General features: G+C 33.2%; 1 protein-coding gene across 3 annotated transcripts; it reads left to right on the top strand.

Moving 5' to 3' along the window:
- Positions 1-551: 551 nt before the first annotated feature.
- LOC108486464 (uncharacterized) lies at positions 552-15,095 on the top strand. Of its 3 annotated transcripts, XM_017790525.2 has the most exons (8): positions 553-934; positions 1,439-1,817; positions 1,901-2,057; positions 2,237-2,281; positions 8,184-8,349; positions 8,497-8,539; positions 8,612-8,864; positions 9,588-10,326. In XM_017790525.2, the coding sequence occupies exons 1-8, from the start codon at positions 752-754 to the stop codon at positions 9,901-9,903; spliced, it is 1,542 nt and encodes a 513-aa protein (XP_017646014.1). In that variant the 5' UTR covers positions 553-751; the 3' UTR covers positions 9,904-10,326. The 3 variants fall into 3 exon arrangements, with proteins under 3 accessions (XP_017646012.1, XP_017646014.1, XP_052883372.1); XM_017790523.2 differs by having other exon boundaries at positions 552-934; positions 8,497-8,864; XM_053027412.1 differs by lacking the exon at positions 9,588-10,326 and adding an exon at positions 15,035-15,095 and having other exon boundaries at positions 559-934; positions 8,497-8,864.
- Positions 15,096-15,635: the final 540 nt, after the last annotated feature.

Below are 15,635 nucleotides of genomic sequence, written 5' to 3'. Positions count from 1 at the left end.
AATAATATATAAAATTGAAAAATGTTATAAAATTGAAATTTTGAAAATATATTATTTTGACTTTTAAAATTTAAAACGATATATTTTAGAATTTTATAAAAATTATTTTATTTTTAAAATTATAAATAATTTTATTTATATTTTAATCAATATAATGTATAATATTTAACAAAAGGACACGTGGCGTGTTCTAATAGTGTTACATGGTGGGTCAATGTTGGTCAATGATCAATCAAAGTCAAGAGTAATTTTTATAATTAAATATTAAATATTATAATTTTTTATAATTTTAATTTTAATTTAATATTTTATTTTAAATAAATTTAATTGCTATGTGACTTTTTATTGGTCAAAACATGTCATGTGATATTTTTTCATTGGCCAAAATTGTCTAATAATTTTCTTTAAAAAAAAGTTATAAAATGAACCGAAAAATAGAAGGAATTGATATTTTAAATTTCAAATTAAGACGAAAAAAATAAAAAATTCAATATACTAAAAGTTAAATCGTAAACTAAGTCTATCCAAACTCTCAATGGTTAGGCTTACATAATCATGTACATTATACATAAACCACTTTAAAGGCAGCGGTTGGACTTACATTGGGTTAGATTAGAATACTAATTTTTGCAATTAAAATTTAATTATAAAAAATATAAAAACAAAATTAACATGATCATGTAGAAGGCGATGTCTTTGCGGTGGAGAAAACCGAGAAAGAGTGGCCTAAAAGAGAAAAACTGGAGAAGAAATGAGCGCGGGTTCAACGATTTCGAAGAAAATAAAGGAAGAAGCAGTTGAAGAAGAAGAAACAGCCAATGGAGAAGACGATAACTCCATAGCTGAGCAAGAAGAAGCATTGGTGGCTTTGATCGAGCATCGCACCAAAGAAGTAGAACACCTTGGCCAACGTATCTCCTATTACAAATCTCAGGTTCTTCCACCCTTTCCCCCTTTTCTCATGAATATCTTCCTTCTTTTTTTCTTTCTATTGTTGGGTTTTTCGCTTTTTCACCGATTGAGGGATTTTTATTGTAAAAATCTGTATATTTTCATTTGAGAAATTTTCTTCTTTTCACCTCTTTCACTGTAATATTTCGCTTTTAATGCCTATCTTTGGAGAATAACAAGTTCAAGTAAGTGGTATTTAAGTGTAAAAGAAAAACCCAATCTTTTAATCTCATGAAGCAATAAAATTACCCACTTTTTAGAACAATCTTTTGCTTTCACTTGTTTTGTTAATTGATATATGGGTTATCAGGTTGTTCTAGAGGTACACTATTGGCGAATCAAATGCATGCTAATAAAATTGTTTATATTGTTAAAAAAGTGTATTGATATGATGGTTTGTTTTAGTCTAGGTTTGAGCTTTGGCTTTCACATTCATTCGAATCGCATTGTTTGATTCTTTTGTTCTTCCTGCTTATTTGATACATAGCTTGATCAAGCAGAGAAGAGGCTGCAAGATTCACAATCTAAATTGGCTCGCCTTCGAGGACGACATAATACAGCATTTTCTAATGCTTCTCTGGCAACTAAAAGTGTGAAGGTGGAGCAGAAATCAATAAGTCCCGAATGTATAAATGGAGGTTCTAAAACAAAGCAGCAGCCAAGAACTGAACTTGTAATCCCTTCTGTCAATCCGAAGTTTTCACAACCCATAAAACCGGCAGGTTCAAGTGCAAAGACTACCATTGGTCTTGAAGCAAATGCTGCCTCTAGTAGAGCTGTAAAAGTAAAAGCTGAGACATGTCATAGAAATTCTTCCAATGCCGAGGTTGTTGAGAAGAAAGATAGAGGGGCTAAAAGGAAGTTTGGTATGATTATCACCACTAACTGAGTTATTTACTTATTTTTCATGATGAATTACATGAACCTTTCAAATTTTCTATTGTATCAGAACAAAGAGAGCACAAAGAGTTGATTCCCTTGGTACGAAGCAGCTCGACACCGACCACAATTGGCTCGTACTCAAGCAATCACATATCTAGTCAGCACAAAAGAAAGCTGAGAAGTCTGTCTGTGTGTCCAGTGAATGACCAGCTCTTCGTGACCAGGTATGCTCTTTGATAAGTGAAGAGGAGCTTATGCCGTTGATCATGTGAGAATTTGCATTTGGTGGCATGATGGAAGGCCCCTTGTAACTCATTGTTTGAACTATTTAGCATGTCAATTTCTATAGTTACTTTATGTTCTATAGGATCTCATTGCTGCTACTGTTTTGGATCATTTGCAGTGCTTTGGATGGATTAGTCAATTTGTGGCAAATACAGGCTAGAGGGTAAGTTCAGTTTCTTTTTTGTTTGGAGCTGCTATTTGCAAGGCAAAATTTTATATAATTGAGCTTCTAATAATATAATAGTATGAAGTTGATAAGGATATATGCCACCATGCTGAACTATGAATATGACGCATGTGATAGATGTGTAAGAACATTCTTTTTGCAGAAAGCTAATTTAGAGAATCCTAGAGCTGTTTAACTGACATTCATTCTGCAATTTTAGAAAAGAAAGGGGGAGGGTTGTCTTGCTGGAATTTGACAATTTTGTGGTGTAGAAGATCCTTGCAAGTCTGTTTAGAAACTTAGCAATAAAGATAAGATTAATGTGCTTAGACATGAGTAATGAAGGAAAAATGATATACATGGTTGGCCAAAATTTTGTTGATTAAGGTTTAATTGTGTTAGGTATAGCAAGAAGCAGTTGATGTCAAAAGTTAAAATTTGATTATCTGCACTATTTTGAAACGTGTGGTTTAATTTCTGGCTCACTACAGAAAATGCAATATCGGAGTGGTTTTATTCTGAGCACTTCTTAAGTTTTTCACTTGTATGTTTTGTGATCTCTTAACGTTGAACCTTTTTCTCTCTCATGCATGTTCTAGTTTGATTAAGGCAGCATCATGGGTTTCATGTCGTTTCATTGTTTGTACTTTTGTTTGGATGGAATTTACAAGAACATTGTTAAAGATGAGATGGGTCAAAGTAGGTTGTGATTGTTGCTTAGTGCAAATTTGTGTATTACTTGGCAGTATTCAGAACCATGTCTTTTCTCCCTTTCTGTCAATCAAGTTGTAAAGGTTTCTGTTATGTGCCTTGGCGTAGGATCTAGTCACAGGTCTAGACGAGAAAGAATTCTTGCTTCGACCTATGGTTACTCAAAAGGCAGATTCGTCCTTGACTGAACCCCCTTCTCAAACTAACGTTTGTGATAAAAATAAACTGCTTCCTTTATTTCATATTGGCAGCCTTTTTATAGGCTGTTAATTACAAAGCGGGAGTCCTAATCTAATTCCTAATTTGAAGTCCTAATAGAATTCTTAATTTAAAGTTCTAATAGAATTCCTAATTTGAAGTTTATAAAAACCTAGTAAAACTAAAACTCCTAAAGAAATTAAATAAATGTAAAACTCTAATTCCTCTTCCTTCTTTGATATTGTTTTCCAATGAAAGCATCTATATCATTACTCCCCTTCTCAGAGTTGAGCTTGTCCTCAAGCTCAAATTCAGGATAAGCTACTCGAAAACTATAAATTGGTTCCCAAGTGGCATCTTCTTGAGGACATCTTGCCCATTGCAGTAATAGTTCCCGTCGACCTCGATTAAGTCTGGTATTAAGAATAGCTTGTGGAGTATGCAAAGCCTTGCCATCATATACAAAGGGCAAGTCTCCTACCGCATCTGGTTGAGGTCCTTTGTATTCTTTGAAGAAAGAAACATGGAATACATCATGTATTCTGCTGCCTGTAGGTAATTCAAGCTGATAGGCCACTGTTCCTATTTTGTTCAAGACCTTAAAAAGACCAAAATATTTTGGCAACAACTTGTGATGCTTCTGTTTAGTTATCGTCAATTGTCGATATTGTCGAAGCCGTAACCAAACCCAATCCCCGACTTTAAAATTCAACTTTCTGTGCCCCAAATCATAAGTGTTCTTCATTCGTTGTTGAGCTTGCAAGAGTCTTTCCCGAGCATTTTGTAAAAGTGCATCCCTATCTTGTAGAGCCTTATCCACAGCTTCAAGCCTTGTAGAACCAGCTGAATAGGAGAGACGTCGAGGGGGATCCCTACCGTATACTAATTGGAAAGGGGTGGCTTTTAGGGCAGTGTGATATGAGGTGTTGTAGCAATACTCAGCCCATGGAGCCCAATCGACCCACTGTCGTGGACGATAACTAGAGAGGCATCGTAGGTACATTTCTATTGTTCGGTTAACTACCTCTGTCTGACCATCAGATTGGGGGTGGTATGCTGAAGAAAAAGCGAGCTTAGAACCACTTTGACGAAATAATTCCTTCAAAAACAGGCTGAGGAAAACTTTATCACGGTCCGAAACTATTGATTCCGGCAAGCCATGAAGTCGAAATACCTCTGCAAGGAAGACGGTAGCAACAGATATAGCAATAAACGGATGGGACAAAGGTAAAAAATGAGCGTACTTTGAGAGTCTATCCACAACCACCATAAGTATAGATTTCCCTTTTACTTTGGGTAGACCCTCCACGAAATCCATAGAGATATCAGCCCAAACGTGTTGTGGTATTGGAAGAGGTTGAAGTAAACTTGTGGGCTGTAAATTTTTCCATTTGTGGCGTTGGCATACTAAACAATGTTGCACAAATTCTGAGGTTGCAAGCTTCATTCCTTTCCAAAAAAAATCTTGACTAAGACGATGCAATGTTTTCAATTCCCCTTCATGTGCCATAGCATGTATAGAGGAAATAATAGTGGGAATAATTGGTGAGGTAGGTAAAAGGTACAACCTCCCTTTGAAGAAAATCAACCCATCTTGTGCGACCCAATCGGACCCCAATTTTCCTTGTAGAATTCGTTGTTGGAGTTGTGATAATTATAGGGAAGCTTCTATTTCTTGTCTGATGGATTTAAGAATTTCAACTTAAGGGAATGAAACAGTCATGAAGTGTGGTAAGTCTTCGTTTTTTCTAGATAAAGCATCTGCAGCACTAGTCAACTTTCCTGCTTTATACTCCACTCGGAAATCAAACCCCATTAACTTGCTAACCCAATGCTGTTGTGGGGATGTCATAAGTTGTTGGTCTAACAAGTATTTAATACTGAAGTGATCAGTACGGATGAGGAAGTGCCTTCCCCAAAGATAGGGCCGCCAATGAGTCACTGCCTTTGCCAAACCAATTAATTCACGTTCGTAGGCAGCCAACTTGAGTGTCGATCTGCAATCTTGCAACTGAAAAAGGCAATGGGGTGTCCCTTTTGTTGCAGTATGGCTCCAAACCCGCTGTCCGAAGCATCACATTCTACCACAAATTCCTCCTCAAAGTTGGGTAATTGCAAGACTGGGGCTGCTGAAAGAGAAGTTTTTAATTGGGTGAAAGCAACATAACTTCCTTAGTCCAGGTGAAAGCATTTTTCTTTAGAAGAGATGTTAAGGGTGCAGCCACTTGTCCATAATTCTTGATGAATTTTCTGTAATATCCTCCCAGCCCAAGAAAGCCTCGTAGAGCCTTGGTAGTTTTTGGAGTTGGCCAATCGATGACATCTTTGATTTAGTGTGATCAACCTCGACTCCTTTACCATAGATGACATGACCGAGGTAGGTTACCTGAGACTCTCCAAAGAAACACTTGGATTTCTTTAAGAACAACATGTTATCCCGTAAGAGTTCAAAAACTAATCTTACATGATGCATGTGTTCAATTCATGTTTTGCTATAAATTAATGTCATCAAAGAAGACTAAAACAAACTTACGTAAGTAAGGGCGAAAAATGTCATTCATCAAACTTTGATATGTGGAAGGGGCATTGGTAAGCCCGAATGGCATGACAAGAAATTCAAAGTGTCCATGGTGGGTTCGGAAGGCTATCTTTTTCCACATCTGTAGTTGCCATTCTAATTTGAAAATATCTTGACCATAAATCCAATTTTGTAAAATATTATGCCCCATGAAGTTCGTCCAACAATTCATCAACTACAGGAATCGGATATTTGTCTTTAACAGTGCAAGCATTAAGCTCTCGATAATCAATGCAAAAACGCCATGACCCGTCATGTTTCTTTACCAAGAGTACAAGAGAAGAGAATGGTGATCTACTGGGTCGAATGATTCCTTGTTGTAACATTTGATCACACTGCTTCTCAATTTCATCCTTTTGAAAATGTGGATACCGATAAGGCCTGACTACAATGGGTCCCGTTCCTGGTTTAAGAGTTATACGATGGTTACATTTGCGGTTAGGAGGTAACCCAGACGGTTCTTGGAATAAGTGAACAAATTCTACCAGGAGTTTATCCAATACTATATTAGTTAAATCTTGTCCTTGTATCAAACTAAGTCGTGGAACTTCTTCTGGGTGTTGCCCTTGCCATAGTATCTTCTTTTTGTTTACTGCAAATTGCATAGTTAGGGAGCTGAAATCCCATAAAATTGGACCAAGGGTACATAACCATTTAACCCCCAAAATCATATCAAACCCTTCTAATGGTATTGTATAAAAGTCGGCTTGAAAGTTGTCATTGGCCACAACGAACTGTACTGTTTTACAAATGCCTATGCTAGGAACCCGTTCTCCATTTGCCACACATACTTGCAGCCCAGATTTCTTTTGTTTTTTCAGTCCCAATCTTGGCACTAGACCTTCACGTAGAAAGTTATGTGTACTGCCCGAATCAACTAGAACTAACACTGTTTTTCCTGACACCTTTGTTGTTAGTTGCATAGTAGATGAATTGCAAGTTCCTCTAATGGCATGTAAAGAAATTTCAAGATCATCTACCTCATCATCTTGCTCATCTTCAATATCTGGTACTTCTATCCAAAATAGCCTTTTGCATCTGTGTCCCATGGAGTAAGACTCGTCACAATTATAACACAATCCCTTAGCCCATCTTTCCGCCATTTCTGCTCGTGTCAATCTCTTGATAAATGCTGCGGAAGAACCTATTTTGCTGTTATTCCCCATTGGTTTCGTTGTTTGTCCCCCTTCTTTTGCAAAGCTCTTATTTGTTGGAATAATTGAAGTGCTACCAGCATTTTGGGAAGTTGACCAGTTTAGATTGGTTTGAGATAACATCTTGGAAGAGACTTTTTGTTTACGTTCCAAAGATCGATCCATATTCATTGCAACTCCAAGGTTTCCCGGTTGTTGCATCTCAATATCAATTCTAAGTTCCTCTACCAATCCAGCAGTAAAAAGGTTTACTTGTTGTCGAGGTTTAAGATCAGTAGTCCTAGCAAGTAGTGATTGAAATTGGCGTTGATATTCTTCTACCGTCCCAGTTTGTCTCAAGTTTACAAGTTCCCCCAAGGGGTTATTACTCATAGGTGGCCCAAACCTGACATGACAACACTCTCTGAAGCGTTCCCAGTCCAAATTTGCCTCCTCTTCTTCGATTTGATCAAACCATAATTGTGCCTCTCCTAAAAGATGAAATGAAATTAGGCTGACTTTTTCTTCTTCGTTGGTCTGTTGATTGCTAAAAAGTTTTTCGCATCTTTTTAACCATCTTAAAGGATCTCTAACCCCATCATAAGTGGGAAATTCCATCTTAGAGTGTCGTGGCACCATGCCCCAACCGTGTTGCGAATCTGAATTTCTTTTCTTGCCTCCACTGCTGCCTTGTTCTTCATTATTTTTTTCTGAATCCCCTTTCGTTGTCTTTTGGACCGAAAGAGATAACATCGTCACCTGCTCCTCTAATGCTTGTTGCCTTGTAGCCATTTGTTCCATGAATGCCTCCAGCTTGGCTGTCAAAGTTTTTTCATCACCCATGACAGTTGGATCTGATACCAAGTTGTTATGCGCCTTGGCGTAGGATCTAGTCACAGGTCTAGACGAGAAAGAATTCTTGCTTCGACCTATGGTTACTCAAAAGGCAGATTCGTCCTTGACTGAACCCCCTTCTCAAACTAACGTTTGTGATAAAAATAAACTGCTTCCTTTATTTCATATTGGCAGCCTTTTTATAGGCTGTTAATTACAAAGGGAGAGTCCTAATCTAATTCCTAATTTGAAGTCCTGGTAGAATTCTTAATTTAAAGTTCTAATAGAATTCTTAATTTAAAGTTTATAAAAACCTAGTAAAACTAAAACTCCTAAAGAAATTAAATAAATGTAAAACTCTAATTCCTCTTCCTTCTTTGATATTGTTTTCCAATGAAAACATCTATATCAGTTTCTTGTTCTTTTTTTAACCCTTGAACTTTAGGTCATCGGCCTCTTTTCTTAGTAGCACAGACTGTGGATCCTCAGGGGAGAGAAGGTGGCCAGAAGATATTGCTTGGCATCCATATGGAAACAGCCTTTTTTGTGTATACACTGCGGATGCTGGGGATTCTCAGATATCAATACTAAATCTGAACAAAACACAAGGGGTAAGTGCAATGGTCATAATTGTGATGTGTGGAGGCTCTGAAAATGCCAAGTCCTCTGTAATTTTTTTCTTGGAAGAATTAATTCCCATCATAGAAGGCATCATTATGTAAACTAAACTCTCCTTTTGCTTGTTTGTGCAATGACAGAGAGGCCGTCTAACTTACTTAGAGGATAAGCCTCATGTTAAAGGTATCATTAACAGCATAATTTTCATGCCCTGGGAAAAAAACTGTTTTGTCACTGGGGGTAGCGATCATGCAGTGGTGCTTTGGAATGAGAAAGATGAGGATATATGGAAGCCAAAATCCTTACATCGGAATCTGCATTCTTCTGCTGTCATGGGAGTTGCAGGGATGCAGCAAAAAAATGTTATATTGTCAGCTGGGGCGGACAAAAGAATTATTGGGTTCGATGTGCATGTTGGAAGAGCAGACTACAAGCACCAAATAGAAAGTAAATGCATGAGTGTTCTACCAAACCCTTGTGACTTCAACCTATTCATGGTTCAAACTGGGTAAGTAACGTCTATTTCTCAACCAGTAAACTTATTCAATCTGTGATGGCTATTTACCTTTTACATTTCTAGCTTACCTACTGCATTTTTTAATATATAGCATTTTTGCAGCAAACATCTGAACATTGTTTTAATTGCATCTGTTCCAGGATTCTAGTGAATTATATATAACCAGGCTTTTACCTAACTAGTAGATTTTTTTTTCTTCTTTTTTGAGTAACTAGTTGATTCAGGTGTATATTGTACATCACTTTCCATTTTAGGTGGCATTGTTAAGATATGATTTTTAGATATGTTTAGTATGGTAGCAATTTCGGGTCTTCTATTGCTCCTGTCATGTTAGCTCTGTATCCTAGTTCAAGAGAAACGGGTTGGCGATTGCTGTGTTGCTCAGACTCAGTATTTTTTCTTAAAGTACCTGTATTGGACACCCTTTCCCGACACATGTGCAGGCATGAGCTTATGGATATAACCCTTCAAGGACCCTTTAAATACATGAAAAAAACTTCGAAAAGGTCGAGCGTACATATGTCAGGCACATATCCTTATCTGACTTTCATATCCAAGTCCAAGTAACATAGGGCAATTGTGTAGTTTTCAGTTTTGCCCCTTAGATTGTTGCCTTTTGGTGTAACTTGTGATGAACGCTATATGTATCACAAGAAGTTTTGAACTTTATCTTAATTTTGAATTTTTGGACAATGAGATGTACCCTTTTTTCAGGGCCCACGAGAGGCAGCTTCGGCTCTATGATATTAGATTGAGGCATACCGAACTGCATTCTTTTGGGTGGAAACAAGAAAGTAGTGACTCACAATCAGCTTTGATAAATCAAGCTTGGTCTCCTGATGGTTTATACCTCTCATCTGGTTCAGCAGACCCTGTTATCCACATATTTGATATTAGGTACAATGCCCGGAGGCCATCCCAGTCGATAAGAGCTCATCAGAAACGAGTTTTTAAAGCTGTATGGCATTACTCTTTACCACTTCTCATTTCCATATCTTCTGATCTACAAATTGGACTGCACAAGAGGTAGATGTTCCGTCTTCATAGCTCTCAGCGTTTCAGTCCGATGAGTACACAACTTCTTCCTTTTAGCTCATTTTGATCCGATTCTTGATCCTCATTTTGCCTTGGATCTGAAATCTTGCAACTTGTTCTGAAAGAGGAATTTGTCAGTGAGCAGTTTTTGATTATCAAGGAAAACCTAGCCGGTACTAAACTGAACCCACATATTGCCATGTGTTCATTACATCAAAAGATTTTTTTTTAAATGTATTTTATATCATTAATTCATGGTTCCCATTTTGTTGGGTGTCAATTCGCTCTGCTTCGTGTTGCATGCATGCTTTATATGCTGGAGACTCGTAGGAAAGCGAAAGCAACTTTGTCACTTGGATGACTTGGATGTAAGTGTGAGATATAGATGTGTTCGATACAGGTAGTTCGATTTTTCTAAGATTTTTTTTTCCCGAGTATTTTTAGAATATCCATGCCCGTATATGCGTAGTACATAGATATCGAATATTATCATTGACCTTGCTCAAAGGTGAGCTTCAAGCCAAGATCTATGGGGCTTGCTTACCTTTATATGGGTTAGAGTTCTTTTAGACATTCCAATTTGTTGAAAATCAATGCGGGCTTACCTTTTCCCTATATTCAAAATAGTAAAGCTTATTAACATAGTAAAATATATTTATATTTATATAAATACCCAATTGAGAATATATATTTATATTAAAATTTAAAATTTAAAATGAACTTACAATTATTTATTTTTGAGATTATTACACCAAATTAAGCAATAAATTTTATTTTAAAATATTATGATATTCATATTTTAAATAATTTACCTATAAATGCATATAGAAAAATTAATATAGACTGATTACATATTTACTTTTATTGATATTATTCTTTAAATATTTATTTATATTTGAAATTAAATTAAATTAATATTGATATAATATAATGACTAATATTTTAATTATTTTATTATAAAAACATCAAACAAAGTATAATGTGATTTGATTATAATGACTTTAACAATAGAAAACCTTAGAAAAGATTCTAAATACAATGATTAGATTTTTATTTTCTCTTAGTATTTTTTGTTTATTAGATTACTACATTTACATTTACATTTACATTTGAATTATATTTTATTTTTTATATATAAATACTTTGAATTCAACTTTAAAAAATTGGTTACTTTTTTATTTATTAAATTAAAATCTACCCATAACCAGTTGCGTAACGTGTGATATTGAAACTAAAGTATATACTGCAGTTCAATGATTCGACTCTAGTGGTTGACCTCTTGACTTTTTTGTGCTCGTTGACTCGACTTTCTTTTGACTTGCCTCCATGCTTTTGTTTAATTCGTGCATAAATAATGACATTTAAACGTCATTAAGTGCTAGGGATCTCCTTGACTTCCAAAATATCTGCCAGGAAAAATGAAAGCACAAAGAAAGATTATTTGTGTTGATTGTGAGATTTGATACACACAGATAAATGGATCATTAGCAAAATTTTGTAATTACGTTTGGGGTCCACTAATTATGCTTTGCTTTTTGGGGGGTTTACCAGCTCACCATTCTCAATATATTGATTCATCTTCCTAAACACTTCTCTCTCTACAATGTTGCTGCGGGTATTTTTAGGGTAAAATTATTCCATTAATCATTCTAAATATGGGATATTTCTATTTTAATCATCTTAATTTTTTTTTCATTTAGCCACTCTAAATTAGAAATTGATAACTTCACGCGGAAGATAATTATATTAAAAATAAAGGATGGTTTTTACAAAGAGAGAATGTTTACAAAGAGAGAATTCTAAAAGTAAGATAGAAGAATTCTAAATTATTTTTCGATGCTTTGTTTAGGCTTCATACATTGCTATTTATTGCAAAATTCCTAAACTATTTAATTTTTATTCAATCTCGCACAGTGTTTCTGATAAGAATGAATTTATTGTGGCTTCCACGTATCCTGGCATTTGTCACATCGCATCTTTGTTTGTATATAGATGCCTTACTTTTTAAGTTACCACCTATCTTGAATTTCTTCTTGTTTTCCTACATGGCTAGCTATTTTATCTTTATCCTTCTTGGATATTGTTGAGATTCCAAGTCTCTATTTCATCTAGGTGTAATGATTTTGGTTACAGTCTTGGTGAATTCCAAGTCTCCTACGTGTTTCTGATTTCATCGATTATGTGCGATGAAAAATCATCAATCTCTATATCAGTTATCTTTTTTAACAACTTTAAAGATTCTTCATCTCTATTTTTTTGGATATTTCCAGTCTCGTCAGCCACTATCCTTCTTCCATCAGTCCAAAGTTTATAACTCTAATGTTGAAGTACATGCTGAGCTGTTGTTATTAAATCAATCCCTGTTTGGATCTGGTAATAATTAAAATTATTATAACACTTATCAATATTTTTTGTCAAGTGTTCTTTGTCTTCTTTGACAGCTGATAACTTGGGACTTCCAGTCATTCTTTAAATAATCCAAATTTGACATGACTAATAAAATCTTTCTTTTTCAGCAATACCAATAAGGCTACTCATTTGGATATAGAAATAATAATAGAAATCGTCTTGATTTACTATTTTTGATAATATAGACTTAATAATTGCAGGAAAATCTTTTAATAAATTAAAAGAAAAATTTTGAACAATTATTTCTTTAACAAAACCCCATTCAATATTGTTTATATCAAATGGTTTGTAATTAAGTCTAAACTTTATAGTATTCGAAAAAGTCTTTTGAAATTGAGTTTGCTTATTGCAAATAACTCTATTTATTTTTGCAAAAATTTTTATTGGTAAAATTTTTCGACTTTATTATATAAACATATTCTAAATACTTTATTCATAATAGGACTATTTGTTCCTTTATGAATAAAATATCAAAATATATCAAGAAGATTGTTTATCTCCTTAATATCCATATATTCTATATCAAGCTCTTCCCAATCTCTATATAAAATAGATTTTAATAATAATTCATGAGCTTCATTTTTTGTAGTTGTTTTTCAACTAAGAATTGTGAAAATTTTGTAAGAGTTCTTCTAAAATTTGCTCTTTGTTTTAAAATATGGGTTTTCCATATTTCATTGATAAAATTATAAATTTCACTTGATAATCCTGGATTATAAAAATCTTTTATTTCTGGAATTTGTTGTTGTTTTAACAAATTTTCTGCTCCTTTGATGAAATATCGAATTTGAACTTGGGACCAAGGGTATTGGCTTACCATACTTGGTGTAGAAAATAATTGAGATCCAAGTGGTGGTCTTACCATTGGATAGGGAATATAATATTCTTGGTTAGAATAGAATGATGGCTGTGGAGATGTCTTAATAAATCATTGATTAGGAGTTATTAATTTTCCTTTGTTGGGTTTTTTATGTATTATGATCCATTCTCCAACTTGTTCTAGAGATTTTTTATCTCTATCCATAAGGCCTACTAAGATAGTCAGTAATAATATTATCAGTGCCTTTTACATATAAAACTTTAAAATTAAAAGTACATAATTTATTATACCATCTAATTCTTCTAGGTGCTGTTTCCAAACTTTTGTTAGTTAAGAATTGTTTAACTGTCTGATTATCAGTTTTTATGATAAATTTTTCAGTTGTTAAATATATTAGAAAAGTTTTTATTCATTTCCTTATTGCTAATAATTCTTTTCATATATAACATAATTGATTTCATTTGGTTTAAATTTTCCTGAACTATATCCACATACTAATTATTCATTATTTACTGTTTTAGCTTTTAAAATACATCCCCAATAATTTTGTGATGCATCTATTTCTAAAATTAATTTATCACCTTATTTAGGTAAATAAACTTTTGGAGTATAATTTATTTCGATTTTAAATTTTTATAATTTCTGAATTTTTTAGACCAATTAAAAGGTTTATCCTTTTTAACTTTTCATATAGCTTACCTATTTTTGAGATAAGTTAAGAAAGAAATTTCTTCCATAATTGACTATTCCTAAAATTGTTGAAGTTGTTTTTATCTTCAATATTTTCAGGAAATTTTTTATTTTACTATAATATGATCTTGTAGTTTAAGACCATCTGCTAATAAATTTAATGCTAAAAATTCTATTTTGTTTTTTCTAATTCTATTTTCTTAGGACTCAAAATAATTCCATGTTTTTGAGAAATAATATTTAAATGTTTTCTATGTTTTTCTAATGTTTATGAAAGTATTAAAATATCATCTATATAAACAACATAAAATCTTTTATATTTATTAAATATAGAATCCATCCATCTTTGAAAGATTTGAGGTGCATTACATAACCCAAATGACATTACTCTTCATTGATAATGACTATTAGGTGCACTAAAGGCTGTTAAAGGCTTAGATTCTTCCGTTAGTATTATTTGTCAAAATCCTGATTTACAGTTAAATTTACTAAAATATTTTGCTTGTTTAGCTTAATTAATTTAAACATCTTTTCTTGAGATAAAATATCCATCAAAAATAATATTTTGGTTTAATCTTTTATAATTAATTACCATCCTACCTTTTCCCCTTTTTATTTCAGCATGGTTTTTTACCATAAAAGCTGGACTAGAATGTGACTACTAGTTTTTCTATTAATCATTTTTCTAATAATTCTTTGATTTGTGTATCAAATTCATCTATATCTTGTTTAGTATAGATCATAGGTTTAACTCTAATAATTTTATTAGGATTTTCTAATTTTATTTCACAATATCTAGGATTATTTTACCATAATTTTAATAGTTCTTCACTAAAATTATCTTCTAAAATTTTAAACAACCAATGACTTGTTTTAGGTTGTTTAATTTGTTCTTTTCTTATTGGTGTAAATCCTTTATCACACGCAAATTTATGATTTTTACTAAAGATATTTCTACAGAAATTTTTTCTGCTCACAATATTACTAAGTTTTTATCAATAGAGAATGGTAAATGATGATATATAAAATTATTTCCTAATAACATGTCTCCATGCATTTCAGCAAAACACAATATTTTAGGAAGTACAAATTTTACATTATTTATGCAAAATTGGTATATTTCTAGCCTTAAATTGAATTATGGTTTCTTTACCATCTATTCCTATGGCTCTAATTGGGTTTTTCATTAATTCTCATTTTTCTCCAGGAATGGCATTTTCTCTACAGTTACTGATGGTAGCTCCAGTATCTAATAAAGCATGTAAAGAATATGTTTTATATTTTGTAAATTAAAATGTAATTTCTATATAACTATAATATTTCCTAGGTTGAAAATTTGAAACTGTAATAATATCATTTTTTCCCATTTTCATTTGTTGAATAATTGTAGAATATTGTATTTCTTCCATTCTAGTATTTCTAGAATTTCTACTAGGTTCAGTAGGAAAAATAGGTATTTGAACTGTTTTCATTCCTATTATGTTGAGCTTGTACTTATATTATCCTTATCTTCTTCTGTTTGAGTATTTGAGGATAAAACTAAATTATCATTTGTATTTGTTATAGCGTTATTTTTAAAATATAATCTATCTCTTGACTATATATATTCTATAGTACTTACAGGTTTTGAAGCACCAGCACCACTTATTCTATCTATCATCCAATCTCTTGGTATTGATAGATCTTTTAAATGTAATAATTTTGGCTAAATTTCTGTAGTAAATTTATTAGGCTCAAATAACTCAATTATTTTATTATTAATTTCTTTAATTTCTACTTCTGCTGTATTTGTAGATTCATTGATAGAA

The sequence above is a fragment of the Gossypium arboreum genome, chromosome 1, assembly GCF_025698485.1.
Source record: "Gossypium arboreum isolate Shixiya-1 chromosome 1, ASM2569848v2, whole genome shotgun sequence".
In the NCBI taxonomy this organism is placed as follows: Eukaryota; Viridiplantae; Streptophyta; class Magnoliopsida; order Malvales; family Malvaceae; genus Gossypium; species Gossypium arboreum.
This window is presented reverse-complemented; position numbering and strand designations above follow the sequence as displayed.